Source organism: Cherax quadricarinatus, chromosome 56 (genome assembly GCF_038502225.1).
Source record: "Cherax quadricarinatus isolate ZL_2023a chromosome 56, ASM3850222v1, whole genome shotgun sequence".
NCBI lineage: Eukaryota > Metazoa > Arthropoda > Malacostraca > Decapoda > Parastacidae > Cherax > Cherax quadricarinatus.
Window position 1 is genome coordinate 20,122,903 of NC_091347.1, and position 21,127 is coordinate 20,144,029.

General features: G+C 44.3%; 1 protein-coding gene across 4 annotated transcripts in view; it reads right to left on the reverse strand.

Moving 5' to 3' along the window:
• Positions 1-21,127, reverse strand: part of LOC128700739 (CCR4-NOT transcription complex subunit 6-like) — a 348,534-nt gene that overhangs the window by 16,906 nt on the left and 310,501 nt on the right. For all 4 annotated transcript variants that reach the window (XM_053794124.2, XM_053794126.2, XM_053794123.2 and 1 more), the window contains 6 exons: positions 17,091-17,159; positions 14,891-15,048; positions 14,431-14,585; positions 11,345-11,499; positions 1,323-1,420; positions 1,049-1,193 (listed from right to left, as the gene is read on the reverse strand). In XM_053794124.2, coding sequence (XP_053650099.1) covers positions 1,049-1,193; positions 1,323-1,420; positions 11,345-11,499; positions 14,431-14,585; positions 14,891-15,048; positions 17,091-17,159 — 780 coding nt within the window. The remainder of the gene's footprint in view (positions 1-1,048; positions 1,194-1,322; positions 1,421-11,344; positions 11,500-14,430; positions 14,586-14,890; positions 15,049-17,090; positions 17,160-21,127) is intronic.

Genomic DNA, 21,127 nt, shown 5'->3' on the forward strand with positions numbered 1-21,127 from the left:
TGTGTGTGTGTTTAACACAGACCTTGTAGGCTTCTACATTCAGCTCTGCCAAGCACTGGTGAAGACTGGTGTTCATCTCTGATTCCCAGGATATGTCTGATAGTTCTCGATTTATTTTTTCCCCAGTCAGTTCTATGGTTGTTGAAATTAAACTTGCTGAACATCCCTTCTCTTACATTATTGCTGCAGTTCCCTAACTCTGAGTTAATACTAGTTTGTACTTTATGATGTTGTGGTCAGTGTATTGTTTTTGTCATTGTTACGTCTGATTAGTTCCTAATGGTTGGTGTATATCAAATCCTGGGTATTTTCATTTCTAATGGGATCAGTTATCTGTTGGTTCAATAAGGACTTTTCACAAAGCCTCATTAGTTCCCTGGTATGTTCCTGGTGAGCCAGGGTGCTTCCAAGAGATATTTCTGGTATAACATTGTTGAGCCATCTTCCATTTTACATTTGGAAGATTAAAATCTCTGAGGAGTATAATATTTAGTTTGAGATTTTCTAGCCTGTCCAGACAGCTATCTTCCTTAACTGATCTGTGAATTCCTCTGCAGTTGCTGATGGTGGTTTATATACAAGGATAATTACCGAATTCCTATTTTCAACTTTAATGCCTAGAATTTCTACTGTATCGTTCATAGAATTCAGCAATTCTATGCGGGTTACTTGTACATTATTCTAGTCATAGTACAGTACCTTTCTGTTCTCAATAGGACCAGGTATTGGTATAGAACAGTGGAATAGGTTACAAGATAATAAAAAAAAATAGGATACAGCATATTCAATACAGTACTGAACATGGAACACCACAGGCTTAGATCTGCTTCCTCCTGTTGCTACAAACAGGTACAAAAGTATTTTCAGTTATCCTCAATGTGTGTATATTTATCAATTTCTGCTAGAAGTTATTAAATATTTTTTTCTTACACAAATTCATATCCTTCACGCAATCTTGCTTTAAGCTCAAATAATTATATTCATGTGCATATAAAAACCATGAGATGATACAATCTTTACCAATTCAAAATATTGTTCTCAAACTTGCCTGAATCGGGGAGCGAGTTGAGATCACCGCACAAAAGAAGCTGGATTGAATTAGGCTCCATCTTCCTACCCAACCTTGATCTATGTTGAGAGTCTTCAACAATCTGACCAATTACTTGCCGGATCTCACTCATCAACATGATAGTCTGAAAGAAAGTGCTCTAGTCAATATTGTCCAAGTTTCATTTGTAAATGCAGAACAGTCTTTCTGATGCATATGTATGATAATGAAGCAATTATAAATATGGTATATAATGATTAAATTGAAAGCATACCTGGATGAGTTTGACATCACAAAACTCTGGGTCCCAATGGATATGAGCCGTACACACTAACACAGCCTGGTTCACTTGGGACTTGTCTGGCTGAACCCCTAGAAAGACATTGCACTATTTAATACATACCATAACATTCTTTATCAGAGCAATGAAAAGTGTAAATACAAATAAGGTTTGAAGACTTTTTTATTTTTTAACACCTGCCATCTAAAAAAAAAAAAAAAAAAAAAAAAAAAAAAAAACTCAGTCATGAGCATGCTGTTATCACTGTTGGATGACCTCCCCCCCCCCCCCAAAAAAAAAGAAGGTGAGGTTTAAACCCATGGCAAGAGTCTCCTATAATTCACAGGCCAGTGCATTAACCACACTGCCAGCTGCCTCTAAGAAGATTCATCCAACTACGTATACAGTAGGGCCCCGCTTTACGGTGTTTCGCTTTACGGCGTTCCGCTAATACAGCGATGTCAAATTACAACCAAAATTTGCTATATGGCAAACGGTCTTTCAGATACGGTGCGCCCCCAACGGGTTTGTTTACATTCTCCATGACCACATCAAGTGTTTTACAGTTATTGCGTATTTTATATGTACTCTGATAATTATACTTATGTGTACCTGTACCTAAATATACTTGCACACTGTGCTGGTGTGCAGGTACACATTAAAATCGCCAAGCGTCTCTCTACTCGTGACGCCAATAGTACATAATCATCACATTAAATGTCTTATTTTACATTAATATAGACATTTTCATTAATCCATCTATGATATTTTCCTCAAAATTATATAAGAAACACATTACATAGCATATAAGCATGATACATAAACTCTCAGAATAAAAATTGACGTTGATAAATTAGACACATGTGCAACTCTTTGGTATCTTTATTGAGGAAACGTTTCGCCACACAGTGGCTTCATCAGTCCATACGTAGGAGAAACTTGAAGAACAGGAGGAGAATGAGGTAATCAGTCCCTCAACCTTGAGTCGATGTGTTCAGTCCATCAATCTTGGGATCTTAATACTTAGGAATTCTTCGCTTGCCTAATTCTTGGGCACGACCTACTTAAACATTGAACAAGTGTGACACCACCTATGACTGCTGCACCTCTCCTGCCATACGGTTTATAAAGCTGCTTCTCCGCTCATATGCCGTATTCTATTCAAGATTGATGGACTGAACACATCGACTCAAGGTTGAGGGACTGATTACCTCATTCTCCTCCTGTTCAAGTTTCTCCTACGTATGGACTGATGAAGCCACTGTGTGGCGAAACGTTTCCTTAATAAAGATACCCAAGAGTTGCACATGTGTCTAATTTATCAACATGTCGGTTCTCTGAACCATTCATCTACAAAAATTGACGTAAATGAGATTTGTTTACAAAGCGGCTGTGTAGGTAGTGTCAGAAGAATTACGTTTTCTCTAATCAAACACTGGGGGATAACTGTAGAACACTATTCCTTTCATATGCCTTCACTCTATATATAGCAATTCACGACCCTTGTGGGTTTAGCACTTTTTTATTATGATAATATCATCATCTTCACTCTAAAAATGGTGTGTTGGATGAGAATGGGAGTGTTGCTGTTTGTTTATTCTGTACTAACTTGTACACAATGTAAGAGTATTTGTATTGTGAGGTAATTATTATAATACAAAAAATATTGAGAGGTAAAAGTTTTACAAACTCTTACAAATGTACGTGAATGAACTAAAAGTAGACACACATCAATACGCATTTATTTTGCCTGACAGTGATCGCCCACTACCTGTTCAGTTTGTGTTCTTACATTGTCTGAACTCTGTATCACGTTCTCTCTCTTGTTCACTCTTTCGTTAACTAGTTGGCTCTCATTGACAATGGCGTCTAAGCTTAGCTGTGATAAAAAGAGGAGTCTTAAGCCTCTTGCTTTAAGTGCCAAGTTAGAGGATGATGGTGTGCCATTTTGATTTTATTCAATAAACACCCTGCCGCTCACCTCTCACACATTAATATTAACATTTTAAGGTAAGTAATAAGTGTGCTCTGTATGTATCTTACCTTTTATTGTGTTTTTAATGCCTATTTCTATTGCTAACTTAATATAAGTTAGTGTAAACTTGTTGTCTGGCATTTATTGCATATTTTATATGCGCTCTGATAATAATACTTGTGGACCTGTGTGGTAGCCAGGCGGAGGGACAACATTACGTTTTCTCTGGTCAGGCACCAGAGAAAACGTGCATGAATCTGCGTTTGGCCCAGCCACTCCCCCACTCCGCTTTTGTTTACAATTTTCAGCATGAATTATTCATTACTTCTCCCTTCGTTTATGATGGCGTCTAAAGGTAGTTGTTAGAAATGATTAAATTCAGTGAACAAGGTATGTCGATGCTAATAATATGGCTCTGGGCCACAGTGTAGCCGGTAGGTGTAGCGGGGCTACACCTACCGGCTACCTACACTGACTTCCTACAAATAAGACAACACATATTTTAAGGTAAATAATGAGTGTACTGTATGTGTATTTTAACTTTCTGGGCTGTTTTAAATACAGGTCTCCCTCAACATTCATGAGGGTTAGGGGATCAAGAGCCTCGCGAATGTTGAAAAACCGTGAATGTTTGGTGCCCCAATATATTGTAGGGAAATATAATACAATACTGCTTCCTTAACTTGTTGAACCATGAACAATCATAAAATACATGAAAACGTCATAAATTGTACTAAATACATACGTTATGCCTTAACAACATGTATGTTATTAAATACCACTGCCTCCACCACTGCAAGTCCCTACTACCCTCCCTCCGACCCCCACAACTGGCAGCCAGCCCTCCCACCACTGTGTGGCGAGTGTTTTGTTTGTTCATTATTTGCTATTAAACTACAGTATAAATAATGTCAACCCATTTATGACTGCATACTGGAATGGCTATTTGGACAGGTATTGGAAGGTGACATCATGTGTTTACTCTTGAACACAGCAAAGAATCAAACATTTCTGCTAATGCTAATAATGCTAATAATGCTAAAAATGCTAATAATGCTAATAATAATAATAATGCTAATAATAATAATAATAATGTCTGAGGGCAATGTGTGGTGTGAATACAATGCAGAGAATTCGTAGTTTGGAAGTTAGGAGGAGGTGCGGGATTACCAAAACTGTTGTCCAGAGGGCTGAGGAAGGGTTGTTGAGGTGGTTTGGACATGTAGAGAGAATGGAGCGAAACAGAGTGACTTCAAGAGTGTATCAGTCTGTAGTGGAAGGAAGGCGGGGTAGGGGTCGGTCTAGGAAAGGTTGGAGGGAGGGAGTAAAGGAGGTTTTGTGTGCGAGGGGCTTGGACTTCCAGCAGGCATGCGTGAGCGTGTTTGATAGGAGTGAATGGAGACGAATGGTTTTTAATACTTGACGTGCTGTTGGAGTGTGAGCAAAGTAACATTTATGAAGGGGTTCAAGGAAACCGGCAGGCCGGACTTGAGTCCTGGAAATGGGAAGTACAGTGCCTGCACTCTGAAGGAGGGGTGTTAATGTTGCAGTTTAATAACTGTAGTGTAAAGCACCCTTCTGGCAAGACAGTGATGGAGTGAATGATGGTGAAAGTTTTTCTTTTTTGGGCCACCCTGCCTTGGTGGGAATCAGCCAGTGTGATAAAAAAAAAAAATAATAATAATAATAATAAATACGATAGAATTGAAGAAGGAAATTGTACAAAAATACGAGGGCTGAAGCAGTGGTGGAGGAAGTGGTTGACGCTGCGTCAGTGTGGCTTTGTTTATGCTGGAGTGAGTATTAGTCTCTGTGCTCTTCCAAACATTTCACAATAATTCATTGTATTTGGTGCTTGTAGATTGAGTGTGACTGGAGTGGTTGAGGCAGTGGTTGAGGCAGTGGGTGAGGCAGTGGTATTTACTAACTTTTTTTTTTTCAACAAGTCGGTCGTCTCCCACCGAGGCAGGGTGACCCAAAAAAGAAAGAAAATCCCCAAAAAGAAAATACTTTCATCATCATTCAACACTTTCACCACACTCGCACATTATCACTGCTTTTGCAGAGGTGCTCAGAATACAACAGTTTAGAAGCATATACGTATAAAGATACACAACATATCCCTCCAAACTAACATATATGTTATAAATAATAATAGTACATGTTAATATTAATAACATTTATAATAATAATAATAAATGTTATTCATAATGTACTATTATTATTTATAAATATATGTTAGTAAATATCACTGCCTCAACCACTGCCTCAACCACTCCAGTCACACTCAATCTACAAGCACCAAATACAATGAATTATTGTGAAATGTTTGGAAGAGCACAGAGACTAATACTCACTCCAGCATAAACAAAGCCACACTGACGCAGCGTCAACCACTTCCTCCACCACTGCTTCAGCCCTCGTATTTTTGTACAATTTCCTTCTTCAATTCTATTGTATTTATTATTATTATTATTATAATATTAATATTATTCTTATTATTATTAGCAGTAGCAGAAATGTTTGATTCTTTGCTGTGTTCAAGAGTAAACACATGATGTCACCTTCCAATACCTGTCCGAATAGCCATTCTAATATGCAGTCATGGATGGGTTTACATTATTCATACTGATAGCAAATAATGAACAAACAAAACACTCACCACACAGTGGTGGGAGGGCTGGCTGCCAGTTGTGGGGGTCGGAGGGAGGGTAGTAAGGACTCGTGGCAGTAAACTTAAATATGATTTGGCAGCTGGGAATTTGGCGGTTGGGAATTCGCGAATGTGTGAAGCCCGCGAAAGTTAAAAACGCGAATGTTGAGGGAGACCTGTATCGTATATTAAGTACGAGACAAGGAGCCAGGGCTACCTACACCTGATTTCCTACAAATAAGTATTACTCACCTCTTGCCCTACATTAAGATTACAAATACTTTATAATAAGTAATGAATGTACTGTGTATGTATTTTGCTTTTTGTGTTTTTAATGCCTAGTTCTATTACTAACTTAATATAATTTAGTGTGAACTTGTTGTCTGGCATTTACATGCATTTATAAATGGTAAAAATGGCATTCTGCTTTCCAGCAATATCTGTTTTCTGGCAATAGCCTGGAACCTAACCCACCATATAAGTGGGACCCTACTGTATTCCTATACACTATAGGGAGTTAACATAGGCCCCACTGTGACCACAAATGCAGGTTTTTATGGATGAATCCCACACCAGCATGGCTTTGGCAAACTAGTGCAAGTCCCATCAAAGCTGCCATCGAGACCCCACCCCTACTTCAGTGCTTAAACTATACTTACCATCTACAAGATTTTAATCCATTTAGCTAATTTCCCTTAATCTCTTCATAAATGTTACCTTGCTCACACTCCATGTTAAATTATAAAAAACATTTTCCTCCATTCACTAACTCATACAAGCCTGTTGGATGTCCAAGCCTTCAGCACTAAACCTCCCTTACCCACTCCCTCTAACCCTTCCTGGCAAGAATGTGCATAATTAGGCTATCAACTGCAATTTTGGAGAATGAATTTAAAAGTCAAAAATTCTTTAATATCCATTACATCTTCCACTCACTCTCCTACATGTGCATTTATTCTAAACTGCCCCAATTCACAAACCATTTATACCCCCTTTGGTGACCAAGAAATTGAGAATACAACTATAAAAACCATACAAAAACACATCGCAAAGTTGCTGTTTTAAACCAACAACAGTTGTAGTTTTTTCCCATAATGCACTGCGTGCTGCAGGTTTTTTTTTATATGGTACACACTTACCACACAGACCCCCTCTCTCATTTAGGTCCAAATTTACCACTCACAGCTTATCTGAATCAGCCGAACTTGTAGTGCAGTACTACGGCACAGACAGTGACCTCAGACCTACCTACCTCCCCCTCCCTCCCTCCCTCTCTCTCCATCTCTCTCTCTCCATCTCTCTCTCTCCATCTCTCTCTCTCCATCTCTCTCTCTCCATCTCTCTCTCTCCATCTCTCTCTCTCCATCTCTCTCTCTCCATCTCTCTCTCTCCATCTCTCTCTCTCCATCTCTCTCTCTCCATCTCTCTCTCTCCATCTCTCTCTCTCCATCTCTCTCTCTCCATCTCTCTCTCTCCATCTCTCTCTCTCCATCTCTCTCTCTCCATCTCTCTCTCTCCATCTCTCTCTCTCCATCTCTCTCTCTCCATCTCTCTCTCTCCATCTCTCTCTCTCCATCTCTCTCTCTCCATCTCTCTCTCTCCATCTCTCTCTCTCCATCTCTCTCTCTTCCTCTCTCTCTCTTCCTCTCTCTCTCTTCCTCTCTCTCTCTTCCTCTCTCTCTCTTCCTCTCTCTCTTCCTCTCTCTCTTCCTCTCTCTCTTCCTCTCTCTCTTCCTCTCTCTCTTCCTCTCTCTCTTCCTCTCTCTCTCTCTCTCTCTCCCCCTCCCTCTCTCCCTCCCTCCCTCTCCCCCTACCCCTCCCTCCCTCTCTCCCCCTACCCCTCCCTCCCTCTCTCCCCCTACCCCTCCCTCCCTCTCTCCCCCTCCCGCTCCCTCCCTCTCTCCCCCTACCCCTCCCTCCCTCTCTCCCTACCCCTCCCTCCCTCTCTCTCCCTAACCCTCCCTCCCTCTCTCCCTAACCCTCCCTCCCTCTCCCTACCCATCCCTCCCTCTCTCTACCCCTTCCTCCCTACCCCTCCCTCTCTCTCTCTCTCTCTCTCTCTCTCTACCCTTTCCTCTCTCTCTCTCCCCCCCCTCTCTACCCCTCCCTCCCTCTCTCCCTACCCCTCCCTCCCTCTCCCTACCCCTCCCTCTCTCTCCCTACCCCTCTCTCTCTCTCTCCCTACCCCTCCCTCCCTCTCTCTCCCTACCCCTCCCTCCCTCTCTCCCTCTCTCTCCTACCCCTTCCTCCCTCTCTCTCCCAACCCCCTCCCTCTCCTCCCTACTCCCCTCCCCTCTCCCCCTACCCCTCCCTCTCCCTACCCCTCCCTCCCTCTCTCCCCCTCCCTACCTTTCTTTCTCCCTACCCCTCCCTCTCTCTCTCCCAACCCCTTCCTCCCTCTCTCTCCCAACCCCTTCCTCCCTCTCTCTCCCTACTCCTTCCTTCCCCTCTCCCCCTACCCCTCCCTCCCTCTCTCTACCCCTCCCTCCCTCTCTCCCCCTACCCCTCCCTCCCTCCCCCTACCCCTCCCTCCCTTTCTCATTACCCCTCCCTCCCTACCCCTCCCTTTCTTTCTCCCTACCCCTCCCTTTCTCTCCCTCCCCCTCCCTGTCTCTCCCTACCCCTCCCTTTCTCTCCCTACCCCTCTCTCCCTACCCCTCCCTTTCTCTTCCTCCCCCTCTCTCTCTCTACCCCTCCTTCCCTCCCTCCCTCTCTCTCTCTCTCCCTACCCTTCCCTCCCTCTCTCCCTACCCCTTCCTCTCTCTCTCTCCCTACCCCTTCCTCTCTCTCCCTACCCCTTCCCTCCCTCTCTCTCTACCACTCCCTCCCTCTCCCTACCCCTCCCACTCCCTCCCTCTCTCTCTCTCTCCCTACCCCTCCCTCCCTCTCTCCCCCTACCCCTCCCTCCCTCTCTCCCCCTACCCCTCCCTCCCTCTCTCCCCCTACCCCTCCCTCTCTCCCCCTACCCCTCCCTTTCTCCCTACCCCTCCCTTTCTCTCCCTACCCCTCCCTTTCTCTCCCTACCCCTCCCTGTCTCTCCCTACCCCTCCCTTTCTCTCCCTCCCCCTCTCTCTCTCCCCCTAACCCTCCCTCCCTCTCTACCCCTTCCTCTCTCTCTCTCCCTACCCTTCCCTCCCTCTATCTCTACCCCTTCCTCTCTCTCTCCCTCCCCTTCCCTCCCTCTCTCTCTCTCTCTCTCTCCCTACCCCTCCCTCCCTCTCTCCCTACCCCTCCCTCCCTCTCTCCCTACCCCTCCCTCTCTCTCTCCCTACCCCTTCCTCCCTCTCTCTCCCTACTCCTTCCTCCCCCTCTCCCTCCCTCCCTCTCTCTCTCTCTCTCTCTCTCTCCCCCTACCCCTCCCTCCCTCCCTCCCCCTACCCCTCCCTCCCTTTCTCATTACCCCTCCCTCCCTTTCTCTCTCCCTACCCCTCCCTTTCTCTCCCTCCCCCTCCCTGTCTCTCCATACCCCTCCCTTTCTCTCCCTCCCCCTCTCTCTGCCCCTCCCTCTCTCCCTACCCCTCCCTCCCTCTCTCCCCCTACCCCTCCCTTTCTCCCTACCCCTCCCTTTCTCTCCTTACCCCTCCCTGTCTCTCCCTACCCCTCCCTTTCTCTCCCTACCCCTCCCTTTCTCTCCCTCCCCCTCTCTCTCCCCCTAACCCTCCCTCCCTCTCTACCCCTTCCTCTCTCTCTCTCTCTCCCTACCCTTCCCTCCCTCTCTCCCTACCCCTCCCTCCCTCTCCCTCCCCCTCCCTCCCTCTCTCTCTCTCTCTCTCTCTCTCTCTCTCTCTCCCTACCCCTCCCTCCCCTCCCTCCCTCCCTACCCCTCCCTTCCTCTCTCTCTCCCTCCCTACCCCTCCCTTCCTCTCTCTCTCCCTACCCCTCCCTCCCTCCCCCTCCCTCTCTCCCCTACCCCTCCCTCTCTCTCTCCCCCTACCCCTCCCTCCCTCCCTCTCTCCCCCTACCCCTCCCTCCCTCCCTTTCTCTCTCATTACCCCTCCCTCCCTCTCTCCCTACCCCTCCCTTTCTCTCCCTCCCCCTCCCTGTCTCTCCCTACCCCTCCCTTTCTCTCCCTCCCCCTCTCTCTGCCCCTCCCTCTCTCCCTACCCCTTTCTCTCTCTCCCTACCCTTCCCTCCCTCTCTCCCTACCCCTCCCTCCCTCTCTTTCTCTCTCTCTCTCTCCCTACCCCTCCCTCTCTCTCCCTACCCCTTCCTCTCTCTCTCCCTTCCCCTCCCTCCCTACCCCTCTGTATCTCCCCCTCCCTCCCTACCCATCCCTCCCTCTCTCTCTCTCTCTCTCTCTCCCTACCCCTCCCTCCCTTCCTCTCTTCCTCTACCCCTCCCTCCCTACCCCTTCCTCCCTCTCTCTCCCTACTCCTTCCTCCCCCTCTCTCTCATTACCCCTCCCTCCCTCTCTCCCTACCCCTACCCCTCCCTGTCTCTCCCTCCCCCTCTCTCCCTACCCCTCCCTTTCTCTCCCTCCCCCTCCCTGTCTCTCCCTCCCCCTCTCTACCCCTCCCTCCCTCTCTCTCTCCCTACCCCTCCCTCTCTCTCTCCCTACCTCTCCCTCTCCCTACCCCTCCCTCTCTCTCTCCCTACCCCTCCCTCTCTCTCTCCCTACCTCTCCCTCTCTCTCCCTACTCCTTCCTCCCCCTCTCCCCTACCCCTCCCTCCCTCTCTCCCCCTACCTACCCCTCCCTCCCTCCCTCTCTCATTACCCCTCCCTCCCTTTCTCTCCCTACCCCTCCCTGTCTCTCCCTCCCCCTCCCTTTCTCTCTCCCTACCCCTCCCTTTCTCCCTCCCCCTCTCTCATTACCCCTCCCTTTCTCTCCCTACCCCTCCCTTTCTCTCCCTCCCCCTCCCTGTCTCTCCCTCCCCCTCTCTGTCTCTCCCTCCCCCTCTCTCTACCCCTCCCTCCCTCTCCCCCCCTCTCTCTACCCCTCCCTCCCTCTCCCCCCCTCTCTCCCTCTACCCTTCCCTCCCCCTGTCTCTACCCCTCCCTCCCTCCCTCCCCCTCTCTCTCTACCCCTCCCTCCCTCCCCCTCTCTCTACCCCTCCCTCCCTCTCTCTCTACCCCTCCCTCCCTTTCTCTACCCTTCCCCCTCCCTCTACCCCTACCTGTTTCTCTCTGCCCCTCCCCCTCTTTTCTTTTTTAAACTTAAGTGACAAGACTATAATTCAAAGTCTCTTTCCAGTAATGCAAAGGTTGAAAGTTGTTTAAATGGTAAAATAATACTCAAAACTTTAAGATTAGCAAACTACTAATTTTACTACCCAACAAATGTTAAGGTATTAAAAAAATGGATTTACAAAAAAATGTAAGTAGACATTCAAAGGCACATGCAAACAAGAACCAGGACAACTGTTTACATTTATGGTAACATCACATACCAGTATTTTCCCAGGCTGCTTCCTTTGTCTCCAACAGTGCAGCAAGGCCAATGTTGTCCTTTGTCATGACACGGTTCAACATATCTTCTGATCCATCATGATTAGCCATTGCTAATTGGTTGAACTCTATCAATCGCTCTTTGACCAGGGAAAACCTGAAATACAGTGCAAATTATTTTCCCTGTTATTCAGGCTACTGCTTTATTGTGATAAATTGTATTATAAAATAAGGTGTTAATAGTGTGAAAAAAGTGCTCCACAAATTTATAATTTTGGAGTTCTGTGGACACTTCACAAGTGACATTGTGGTGTTATGAGAGAGAAGCATTGGGGATGTGATGCAGAGGTGGAGATACTCGGGTTGTAGGTTGTGTTTAGGTTTTGTTTTGTTTCAGTGTTTATCATGCCAACAAACTGCCATGATATCAACAGATAACTGCATTTTTTTCTTATTTAGCATCTTCAATTTTGGCACGATTCCTTGTTGCTTTGACTGTTCCACTTATGTCTGTACAATTTGTCTTTAGGTAATGCAACAACAAAGGGTTTTATACCAATTACTGGTATCTACACCTACCATCCGACTTATGATCTGCTCAACATACGACCGAGTTTTGTATGCCAAATTTCTGGGAAATAAACAACTGTTTGTGTTGTACAGTGTTTATCCTAAACCTTACAGTATAAAATACAGTACTAACAGCATAAAAAGTAAAGTAAAAAATTAAATACCAAAATAAAACAATAAAATAAAGTCATTACAAAAATGTTATGTTGATATTCAGTAGTAAGGTTTGACTTGCGTCCATTTCGACTTACGACTGGTTGGTCGTAACAAAGCTCGGTCATAAGTCGGATGGTACCTGTAATGCATAACCTAGACCAAGCTAAGTCTCCATTTTCTTGACATCACCTGAGATACCTAGCAACTTTTCAGTATCTTTTAGTGGTGTGATTCCTGTGTATACAATAACATCAATGATGAGGCCAGTCTCATAGTCACACATGACAGTGATACCAGTGTTGGTGGTTTGCCTGGTATGTACTGCTTGATGGGGCATCTGCAGTGGTAGCACTATCTTCACATTCATACAATTCCAGGTCCTCATCACTATCTTCAATACAAGAATGAGCCTGGGTAAATAAATGGCCAATAGTCTGTGGAGCGAGACGTGTTGGTATGGTACCTTAATGCCCTGCATGGCGGAGGAATGTTTTGCTGGTGCACACACCAATGACGCAGACCTACATCCCGCATAGGTCTAACATTCCTGATTGCAGCCATTTTGAGGGCACTAAAATTTAAACTTTTATCTACGTGTAGCAGTATATGTACACCCACCAATGATCAAAATGTGTGGCAGTTATAGGGTAAACTGAATCTACGAGAGTAGTGAATGTTCTCTGAACATTCTCCAGGTCTTTAATTCTGCCTATTTTGAATGAAGCTGTCAGATTACAGCGGTACTCCAGCCTAGAAAGCACATAAAGACTTGAAAAGTATCATTGGCTTGACATCACTTGCCTTGCAAATGTGATACTGTTGTGATTCTTGAAGGCACGATCTAAATCATTACCAGGTCTCTCGCATTTAATCTTACACCGAGATATTCCAGTTTTATACTTTTCCAATCTGTTTCCTCTTTCCATAATGAAGTAAGAAACTTGCCCTCACTGAACATCAGTGGTCCATTGAAGACTGTTAGTAAACAAGTGCTCGCACACACACACTCGTGTACATACAGACAAACATGTACATACATATACAGTGGACCCCCGTTATTCGATGACATCGGTATTCGATAAATCCGGTATTCAATGTATTATATCACAAAAATTTTGCCTCGGCATCCGATTGAAAACCCGGTATTCGATACGATTCGTACGAGACGTGTCCACGTGTGGCCTGAACTGCCCCGTGTGTGCCAGTGTTTACAAGCCAGCCAGTGTGCACACATCTAAGGATACATTCGGTACAGTCCATATTATCACTGTTTTTGGTGCTTCTTTCTGCAAAATAAGTCACCATGGGCCCCAAGAAAGCTTCTAGTGCCAACCCTTCGAGAGAAAAGGCGCTAATGACTATTGAAATGAAGAAAGAGCTAATTGCAAAGTACGAAAGTGGAGTGCATGTGTCGGAGCTGGTCAGGTTGTATAATAAACCCCAATCAACCATCTCTACTATAGTGACCAGGAAAATGGCAATAAAGGAAGCTGTTCTTGCAAAAGGTGCAACTGTGATTACAAAACAGCGACCGCAAGTGTTATAAAATGTTGAGAGACTGTTATTGGTGTGGATAAATGAAAAACAGATAGCAGGAGATAGCATCTCTCAAGCGATCATTTGTGAAAAGGCTAGGCAGTTGCATGACGATTTGGTAAAGAAATTGCCTGCAACTAGTGCTGATGTGAGTGAATTTAAGGCCAGCAAAGGTTGGTTTGAAAGATTTAAGAATCGTAGTGGCATACATAGTGTGATTAAGCATGGTGAGGCTGCCAGTTATGTTGTGCGACAGAGGTCCTGTGACTCAAGCTGGTCCTAGTGGCATTAAAAGAAGGGAAGTAACCCCGGAAAATGACTTGCTACCTCAAGTCCTAATGGAAGGGGATTCCCCTTCTAAACACTAACACCTCTCCCCTCCTCCCATCACATTAATCACCACCAGATCTTCATTAAAGGTAAGTGTCAATTATTTTATTGTTATTGTAATTATTCTATTGCATTAAACTTACTATTTCATGTAGTAAAATTTTTTTTTTTTTCATACTTTTGGGTGTCTTGCACGGATTAATTTGATTTCCATTATTTCTTACAAGGAAAATTGATTCGGTTTTCGATATTTTCGATATTCGATGAGCTCTCAGTAACGGATTAATATCAAATACTGGGGGTCCACTGTACACTGTTGCCAGTAATCAAACTGGGGATTATGAGAGACCAGTTTATAAGACAAGGACACTTTCGAAACAATATAATGCTCAATACAATTATTAAAATTACAGGAAGGTAAAATTGTGGGCAAGAAAGATGGAAAGCACTTACAATATTTAGTATCGACACAAGATTTCCCTGGTTCATAACTTACTTGCTCGTTCTCCAGAAGATGGCACAACCATCAACGTATTTCCTTTCATTTTCTGACATGTGCTTCGCTCTGGATTTTGGAGAGAATATTCCATCATAACCTTCATTCTTTAGCTCGGGAAGAAAAAAGTTGAAGAACTGGTCTGTTTCTACTTCCTGAAAAGTATAGTATTGTAAAATCACTTTCAATATAGTAATATTTTACAGGCACATACATTTTCATTGAGATGATGCAATGCTTTTTTGAATACAGAGTTGACAGGTTCAGAAAAACTAGACTGATATGCTCATATAGGTATATGCACTGAAAAGGGACATTTCAATTATGTGAATTTTAACTTTCCAAAGAATATTTAGGTACAATATAGGACTACAATACAGGTACAGTACAGAACTGCAATACAGGTACAATACAGGACATATATACTGCAGATGTAAAAGTGCAAATATCTCTGACTAACCTGTAAAGTTATGATGTCAGCAAGGTAGTGCTTAATCTCATCCATAATACCTTTCTTGCGGTATTCCCACTCCAGTGCCCAGGAAGGGCAATACCCGTACATCTGACGTGTTGCATACTTGTCACACAACACATTGTAACACATCACAGAGAATATACCTACAATGTAGAATAAACACCAAATTATTATGCAGGATAAACATACATCACTTAATTATATTTAGGGTATAGCACTAAACCCATAAGGGTCATACAGCACCAGGGTATTGGAGGTAATCAAGTTTGATCAAAGGAAGGGAAGGGCAATTCCTTGGATTAAAGAGTTCACCAGCATCAAAGAACATTCCTTGAGAGGACAACACTTAGTATCCTTCAAGGAAATTTTGATAGGGATGTATAATACAGAATAATGTTGTGTACTGTACAGTAATTACTGAGAGAATGTTGCCCAGGAGGCAGGTCTTTAAAGACTCATGCCCTGTAGGGCTCCCCTACAGCAAAACAATGACCTTGCCCAAGGGGTAGAAGAATGCTCCATAAGGTAGTGTGTGCCACTGATGCCCCCCTGGCCTGCCTTGTTAGTAGTGCTCTACTATTGGAACTTAAAAACTATTTAAATTGCTAAATATTGAAAACACAAGCCATGACTGCACGACTTTAGGTTGTCTACCGTATGTACAAGGTATACAATATCAGGACGAGTGGAGTTTACATGTCTGAGGAGGGGTTGTTGAGGGGGTCTGGACATTGAGTGTGGAGCAAAGGAGGATTGCTAGAAATGTATATAAATCTGAGGTGGAGGTAAGGAGGGGCAGGAATCATTCTATGACATGATGAGAGGGGTCAAGGTTTTGGATGCGAGGCTTGGTTAAGGACTGGAACACAGGGACATTTATCCTCTGAACACCCTCCTGGTAGATAGGCTTGCATAAGTAAGTTGGACAGAAGTGAGTGGAGGTAAATGTTTATGATTTGACATGCTGTTGGAGTGTGAACAAGGTAACTTATGAAGGATTAAGGGAAACCAGTTAGCTAGGCTTGAATACTGGAAGTGGAAAGCACAGTGGTACCCAGAGTTTCGGCCATAATTTGTTCCAGAAGGCTGTTTGAGTGCCGTTACCGAACAAATTTGTTCCCATAAGGAATTATGTAAATTACATTAGTCAGTTTCAGACCCCCAAAAATGCACTTACAAAAGCACTTAAAATAATACACTTGAATAATTGTTCGAGAGCTGGGAGCTGTACGAAACTCTGGGTAGCACTGTATAGTACCTACACTCTGAAAGAAGGGGTGAGGAAGTTGTGGTTTAGAGGGTCATCTTAAATGTAATGTCAACAAACTTCTGGCAAGACAATGACTGAATGAGTGATAGGAAAAGTAATGTGTTCTTTATTGGGGCCCCCTACCTCGATGGAAGATGGCAGGTGTAATACAGTAAGATTAGAGGTTAATATATTGTACAGATTTAAACAATGTTTTAAATATATTTGTTAAAAAGGTTAAATACTGTCTAAGTAAACTACAACAAACTAGAGGGTGTTCCATATTACGGAAGTCTCAGTCTTCTTAGTCCCCACCAAACTAAAAGAAACATGAAATCTAGTCAAATAACACATGCCATTCATATAAATGTAAATATCCAGTCAAAGTTTTGTCCACTCAATAATAAAGTGAAAGATAATGGAAAATAAGTTATTGTATTGCCCCAGATCACAAGAATGAGCACAGCTTTCTGAAAAGACGGTGTATATAGCAGTTTATGACAGTCAAAGCTTTCTAACTTGTTCATAATGCAATGAATGTGCCATACTGTAAGCAAAACTTGCCAACCTGGCTTATTCAGCAAGAATCTTTTGCCAAACAGGCTTGAGTAAATTAATAATTGTAATTACTCTGCAAAACTTTTCTCAACGTAAAACATTACAATGATGTTAAATACACAACTAAACTTAGGTCATCCTAAGATGAGTAGGATTAATTTTAGGAAGGTTATGTTGCTACTTGGTTTTGATGAAAATTAAAAAATTGCACATTCACATCATTTACCATATTTGCATATTTACTTATGCACAAAAGAAATAAAATTCCACTTTGAAGCTAGTTAAGCTTATCTGATCAACCTGGCTTACAAGAAACTACATACATGTAAATCCATGCTAGACTAGAAAGTCAATAACAGTGAGAAGTACAGTACTTACATGAAGGTCGGGTTCTATCTGCATCACCAAGATGTATCCATGGTCTCTGGGGCGGATGAGGAGTAGTTACTGAAACATAAATTATTATTAGTACATACTTGTATGAACAGCAATTACAAACTAATCTAAATGCTTAAGCCAAAAATCTCTCAAATTACAAACATTTATTTTTTAAACTTCGAAGAAAAACTATCAAGATACTCAAGAATATGCTGGTAACACAAATGTACAGTAGAATATAGGGAGCAGTATGTGGTTATTTTAAATATCTAACTAACACTCTCGAGCTAATAATAAATTTGGTAAAAGTTTATTAAAATAATTTTTATATACAAGAATCACTTCAAATTTTGAATACAAGTCTGGTTTCCCCTACATTCACTTTTTATACTCATTTTAACTTCAAATATAAAGAAAGTGGATGCTTGCTCAGTTTATTAACATATCAGATATATTATGATGATTCTAAAACACAAACACACACAGGACTTCAAAGAGACCTGGACAGACTGGACACCTGGTCCAGCAACTGGCTTCTCAAATTTAACCCCGCCAAATGCAAAGTCATGAAGATCGGGGAAGGGCACAGAAGACAGCAGACGGAGTATAGGCTAGGTGACCAAAGACTGCAAACCTCGCTCAAGGAGAAAGATCTTGGGGTGAGTATAACACCGAGCATGTCTCCGGAAGCACACATCAACCAGATAACTGCTGCAGCATATGGGCGCCTGGCAAACCTGAGAACAGCGTTCCGAAACCTTAGTAAGGAATCGTTCAAGACACTGTACACCATGTACGTCAGGCCCATACTGGAGTATGCAGCACCTGTTTGGAACCCGCACTTTATCAAGCACGTCAAGAAATTAGAGAAAGTGCAAAGGTTTGCGACAAGGTTAGTTCCAGAGCTAAGGGTAATGTCCTATGAAGAAAGGTTAAGGGAAATCGGCCTGACGACACTGGAGGACAGGAGGGTCAGGGGAAACATAACGACATAAAATACTGCACGGAATAGACAAGGTGGACAAAGACAGGATGTTTCACGGAGGGGACACAGAAACAAGAGGTCACAATTGGAAGTTAGACTCAGATGAGTCAAAGGGACGTTAGGGAGTATTTCTTCAGTCATAGAGTTGTCAGGCAGTGGAATAGCCTAGAAAGTGACGTAGTGGAGGCGGGAACCATTGTCAAGACATTCAATTTTCTTTAACGTGTTTACATACAGGCTCATATTATTGTTCCCCAGAGTACCTTTGAGCTATTTCTGCTTAAGATCTTGTTAAGTGTGGGAAGGTGAATGCACACACCTGAGGGTGCTTGTGATGGAGGAAGATGGGTGTTGTGCTGTCATGTACTGTTCATGGGCAGTAACATCTTGCTTGCACCCACACTTGCTCCAATCCAACAGCCACTAATTTTTTCACCAGCAGGCCAACCCTCATCACTACGGGTTTCACCAGACCGCAAAACACTTGCGTGTGTCATATCACCAGTTTCCTGATAGTAGGTGTTTTGGGGCTGGGCTGTCCCAACATGTGGCATACCTGGGGTACTCTGTGTGGTGCACAGTTCCCAGTCAAGAATAAGTTTAAGGCGATTCAGTGTGTCAGTGATGGCTGAAAGGTGAGGTGCAAGTGTGCCCCTGCCAGCAGCTTTCATGGCAGCACTGTAGCGGCGAGCTTCAGGCAGCAACCAGCAGATCTTAGTGGTGATATCAAGCACTGTAGTTTCCAACATTTGCAAGTCTTCTACTACATTTGTCCACTTTATAGGCCGCACTGATGGTCTATTATTTACATTACAGCCTACAATCCTGGGAAGGTATTTACATGTACTGTTATCTGCTACTGAACGAAGCACCCAAAACATTTCTGACACTATGCCTTGCACGCCCTTCATGTATGATAAAGAAAAATTATAAGATGTCAGTATATTTCTCGAGTGATGGACTTCTTGCAGGCTGTAATGTGATACAACAAGATGAACTGTTAATTTTTCATCCATATCTGATTTCACAGCTTGCCATAACCAGCAAAGGAGATCATCAGTAATTGTATCAGGGAAGGATTCCAAGTTGCCATCTTTATCTGAACGTCTTGTATCACTATATTTCATGTGCTTACAAGAATCCTCTAAATCTTTGTCATAAACTTCAGTGGTAGTAAAGGAGGATTCTCTGCTGAAGTCTAGATCTGTTGGACTGTCTAGTTTAGCCTCAGGGCAAATATTAGGGAAGAAATCCAGAAATCCCTCAACTGCACAAGCATTGTTAATTTTGACAAGCCAAGATTTCAGCTGTTGTATATCCTCTTCAAAGGTAAAATCAACACTGAAATCATGATCACACACTGCCCTGTACTGCTCATTCAGCACTGGCAAAAGCCATCTTAATCTCAGGTAAAGCTGCTCCACACGAGTATTCACTCGAGTAATTTCATCATGTATTAGTTTCACAGACAAGCAAGAACCAAATGACAACTTTGTGCTAGCAAACACTGGAAGTCTAATGAAATAATTCCTCATCAGCTCCCAAATTTTTAGAGTCACTAGAGGTACAGATATGCCTTTGCTCTCAAGGACAAACTGCTGTTGTTGATCCAGGCAGTCGTACTTATCACTGGAAAGACTTTCTATTGTAGACGGAGATTCACAGACCTCGTACCTAACTTGTGAATTTTTCTCACTGGCTACTGGAATGCAAGTACTGGCAAGATTTTTCTTTAGTAATTTAATGTTGAGAGTATCAGGGGATGGTAACAGAAAATTGTTTAAGTAGTCAATTAAATTTTGTAAGCAAGACTCAGGAGAGTTCTCTAGCCTAGTCACAGGCACTACCTTAGAAAGTTCCTCACCAGTACTGCCGGGCTTCACCACCCGGTCTTCCTCACCAGTACTGCCGGGCTTCACCACCCGGTCTTCCTCACCAGTACTGCCGGGCTTCACCACCCGGTCTTCCTCACCAGTACTGCCGGGCTTCACCACCCGGTCTTCCTCACCAGTACTGCCGGGCTTCACCACCCGGTCTTCCTCACCAGTACTGCCGGGCTTCACCACCCGGTCTTCCTCACCAGTACTGCCGGGCTTCACCACCCGGTCTTCCTCACCAGTACTGCCGGGCTTCACCACCCGGTCTTCCTCACCAGTACTGCCGGGCTTCACCACCCGGTCTTCCTCACCAGTACTGCCGGGCTTCACCACCCGGTCTTCCTCACCAGTACTGCCGGGCTTCACCACCCGGTCTTCCTCACCAGTACTGCCGGGCTTCACCACCCGGTCTTCCTCACCAGTACTGCCGGGCTTCACCACCCGGTCTTCCTCACCAGTACTGCCGGGCTTCACCACCCGGTCTTCCTCACCAGTACTGCCGGGCTTCACCACCCGGTCTTCCTCACCAGTACTGCCGGGCTTCACCACCCGGTCTTCCTCACCAGTACTGCCGGGCTTCACCACCCGGTCTTCCTCACCAGTACTGCCGGGCTTCACCACCCGGTCTTCCTCACCAGTACTGCCGGGCTTCACCACCCGGTCTTCCTCACCAGTACTGCCGGGCTTCACCACCCGGTCTTCCTCACCAGTACTGCCGGGCTTCACCACCCGGTCTTCCTCACCAGTACTGCCGGGCTTCACCACCCGGTCTTCCTCACCAGTACTGCCGGGCTTCACCACCCGGTCTTCCTCACCAGTACTGCTGGGCTTCACCACCCGGTCTTCCTCACCAGTACTGCCGGGCTTCACCACCCGGTCTTCCTCACCAGTACTGCCGGGCTTCACCACCCGATCCTCACCAATACCACCGGGATTCACCATCCAGTCTTCCTGCACAGCAATACCTGGCTTCACCCTCCAGTCTTCCTGCACAATACTACCTGGCCTCGCCACCCAGTCTTCCTGCACAGTACTAGCTGGCTTCACACGGTCTTTCATGCTGGGTTTGCTATCCCGATATTCAGCTACCTTGATTCTGTTACTGTCACTATCGTCATCCGACTCTACAATCTCTCCATTTAACATATCGAAAATATATTTACGTATTTCAATAT